General features: G+C 32.0%; 1 protein-coding gene across 1 annotated transcript; it reads right to left on the reverse strand.

The window, feature by feature from the left end:
• Nucleotides 1-376: 376 nt before the first annotated feature.
• LOC109589208 (uncharacterized) lies at nt 377-2,396 on the reverse strand. The gene is made up of 6 exons (XM_020005320.1): nt 2,223-2,396; nt 1,810-1,871; nt 1,294-1,483; nt 1,048-1,134; nt 821-983; nt 377-770 (listed from the first exon to the last, which is right to left on the reverse strand). Exons 1-5 carry the CDS (start codon nt 2,335-2,337, stop codon nt 823-825), a joined length of 615 nt encoding a protein of 204 aa, XP_019860879.1. The 5' UTR covers nt 2,338-2,396; the 3' UTR covers nt 377-770; nt 821-822.
• Nucleotides 2,397-2,403: the final 7 nt, after the last annotated feature.

Here is a 2,403-nt window from a genome sequence, read left to right on the forward strand (position 1 = left end):
GCTTGAAATAGACTTCTTGCTAACACACAAAGTGACAAATTGACTCATATACCCTTGCCTATATGCTTACACATGGCAAGGTAATAATCACAAGTGAAACAACACTCATCACAGCTATCCTAATCAATACACCTATCTGAAGATGTACTGGCTGGTGTATTTGACTCCATATAGCTAAAACGTGACTTATAACTGAATACTTTTAATGAGAGTTTGAGGCCTAAGACCATAATGAGAGGTTGAGCATTCAAGGAGAAAAAGAGAGATGAGCTAGGAACTATTAGAATTGATAAACTGTATCTTATATACAAACATAATGAATAAGTTGCGTGGGTGTCTGCAGGTGTTAGCTAATGTTGATATGTACATTCATTGATTGATGTTGTATGAGGACTTGTAAATGTATGCAAAAGTAGTACATGATGCTGTATAGTCTAGAAATTAATAATTAAATAATTAAATCAAAAAAGCTACACTACTCTACTGTCCTAGGAGCAGTCTTAGGAATTGTCTTGTGTATTTCTTTGATTGCTTAAACGTGTATGCTGCAGTAAGACTAATATGTATAGAAGAGTTTATTAACACTGAACAATGATTGACACTGTAGTGTGATTGACTTAAGTTCTTGTTTGATTGTCACATATTAATATCAAACCAATTAACTCATTCTTTTTACACTCTCATTCACAATGTTCACAAAATTCAACTAGACACTCAAATAAGTAGCTCACTCTTGTCCAAAAATAATTTCTAGCAAACCTGGGTAGTATCTAATATAATGTCTTAAAAAACACAGCACAAACATGTTTATAGTTTTTACCTCTATTTATGTGAGACAAAATAAATTATTATGATAAAAATGATCACAAGTAAAGCGACAATCATCACAGCTACCCCAATTAATACACCAACTGTCCATGGAAGAACACAATTGCAACTATCTGAAGATGTACTGGCTGGTGTACTTGGCTCCATAACTGATACTAATAGTAATAAAATAATATCAATTATTATCATATCATGGTACATGTACATGTATAGTTATACCTGATGAAATAGGACTCATCATTATCATTGCTGAAGCTGAATACTGAATTTTTGAAGGACACACTTCAAGTGGTAAGTAAGGAATTTCTATGTGAAATTATCAAATATCAACATTAAAGACTCATTGAAACATTTCTCATTGAAACATTTCATACTGCAGTACCTGGTACACACATTTAGTATTTATTGTATATGTGTACATTATGTAGTGAGTAGATGCTGTATTTTTCAATACACCCACTATACCTATCGAGCCATTCTTAAAGGTAGACCCAATGACATTAGTAACAGTAACAGTATAATTATACACATCTCCTTCAGTGACATTAGTAAATACAAACAGCTTGTCAAGGAGACAGTCCACTGATGATTGAGTTAAGTTAGTGACAGTCAGTTCACAGGACAATGGAGCAGGCTGTTGAATAATAAACTTATCCTATAAAATATAACAATTGGCAAGTTTTTAATGCTACACAGCATAAGGACATCAATATGCATCAGACAATGTAATAAAAATTTTGGGTGATTTTGGAGCAATTTTATAGTATTTTATATTTTATATTCATACATAGCCATTTTATATTTTCAAAAATTGGCTGATTTCTTAAAATGGCCCTAACTTTAAAAAAATTTAAGTCAGAATCACCTCAAACATTCTACAAAGCATCTATATGTATTTAAAAAATTATGATTTTACTATTAACAATTCATTTGCCATGTACAGAAATGATAAATTAAGCTAATACCAAAGCACTATATTACCTTCATTATTACATTCAGTGACATGCTGTTACTAATAATAGTCTCAACTTCAAAATTATAGTCTAAAAATAGAATTGATGCTATTTATATCAGCACTGAGTAAACTGATATACTTAATAACAATAGGTACATATATCATTTAGGGCAAGGTACACTGTGTACCGCATATTCTTAAATAGAAGCCGGATGTGAATAAACGCCGGGTAGAACTATAAATACGCAAATCCAAGTGTGGATACTGCCTTAAGTTCCAGGAGTTAAGTGCAAGAGGTCACGGCTTCAATTCCCGCTCTGGGCCAAAGTTTTTTAAATTTTTTATATATTTTTTTGAGGTCCAAATACCATTGTAGGAAATAGACGCCCCGGCTTTTATTTAAGGAAATACAGTATACTGTTATGATTAAATCACTCACTGTTAAATTGATATTGAGTTGATAAGTTACCCACTGCTCTTCCATAATAATCAACACTATTAACCAATACATCAATACTGCCAATAGCTCCTCCAGTATTATACAATAGACTCATTCCACTGGTAGTAGTAACATTAGTTCCATTAATGAATACATCATATGATTGTATACAATCAGCTCC

Source organism: Amphimedon queenslandica, unplaced genomic scaffold (genome assembly GCF_000090795.2).
Source record: "Amphimedon queenslandica unplaced genomic scaffold, v1.1 AMPQUscaffold_11541, whole genome shotgun sequence".
Lineage (NCBI taxonomy): Eukaryota > Metazoa > Porifera > Demospongiae > Haplosclerida > Niphatidae > Amphimedon > Amphimedon queenslandica.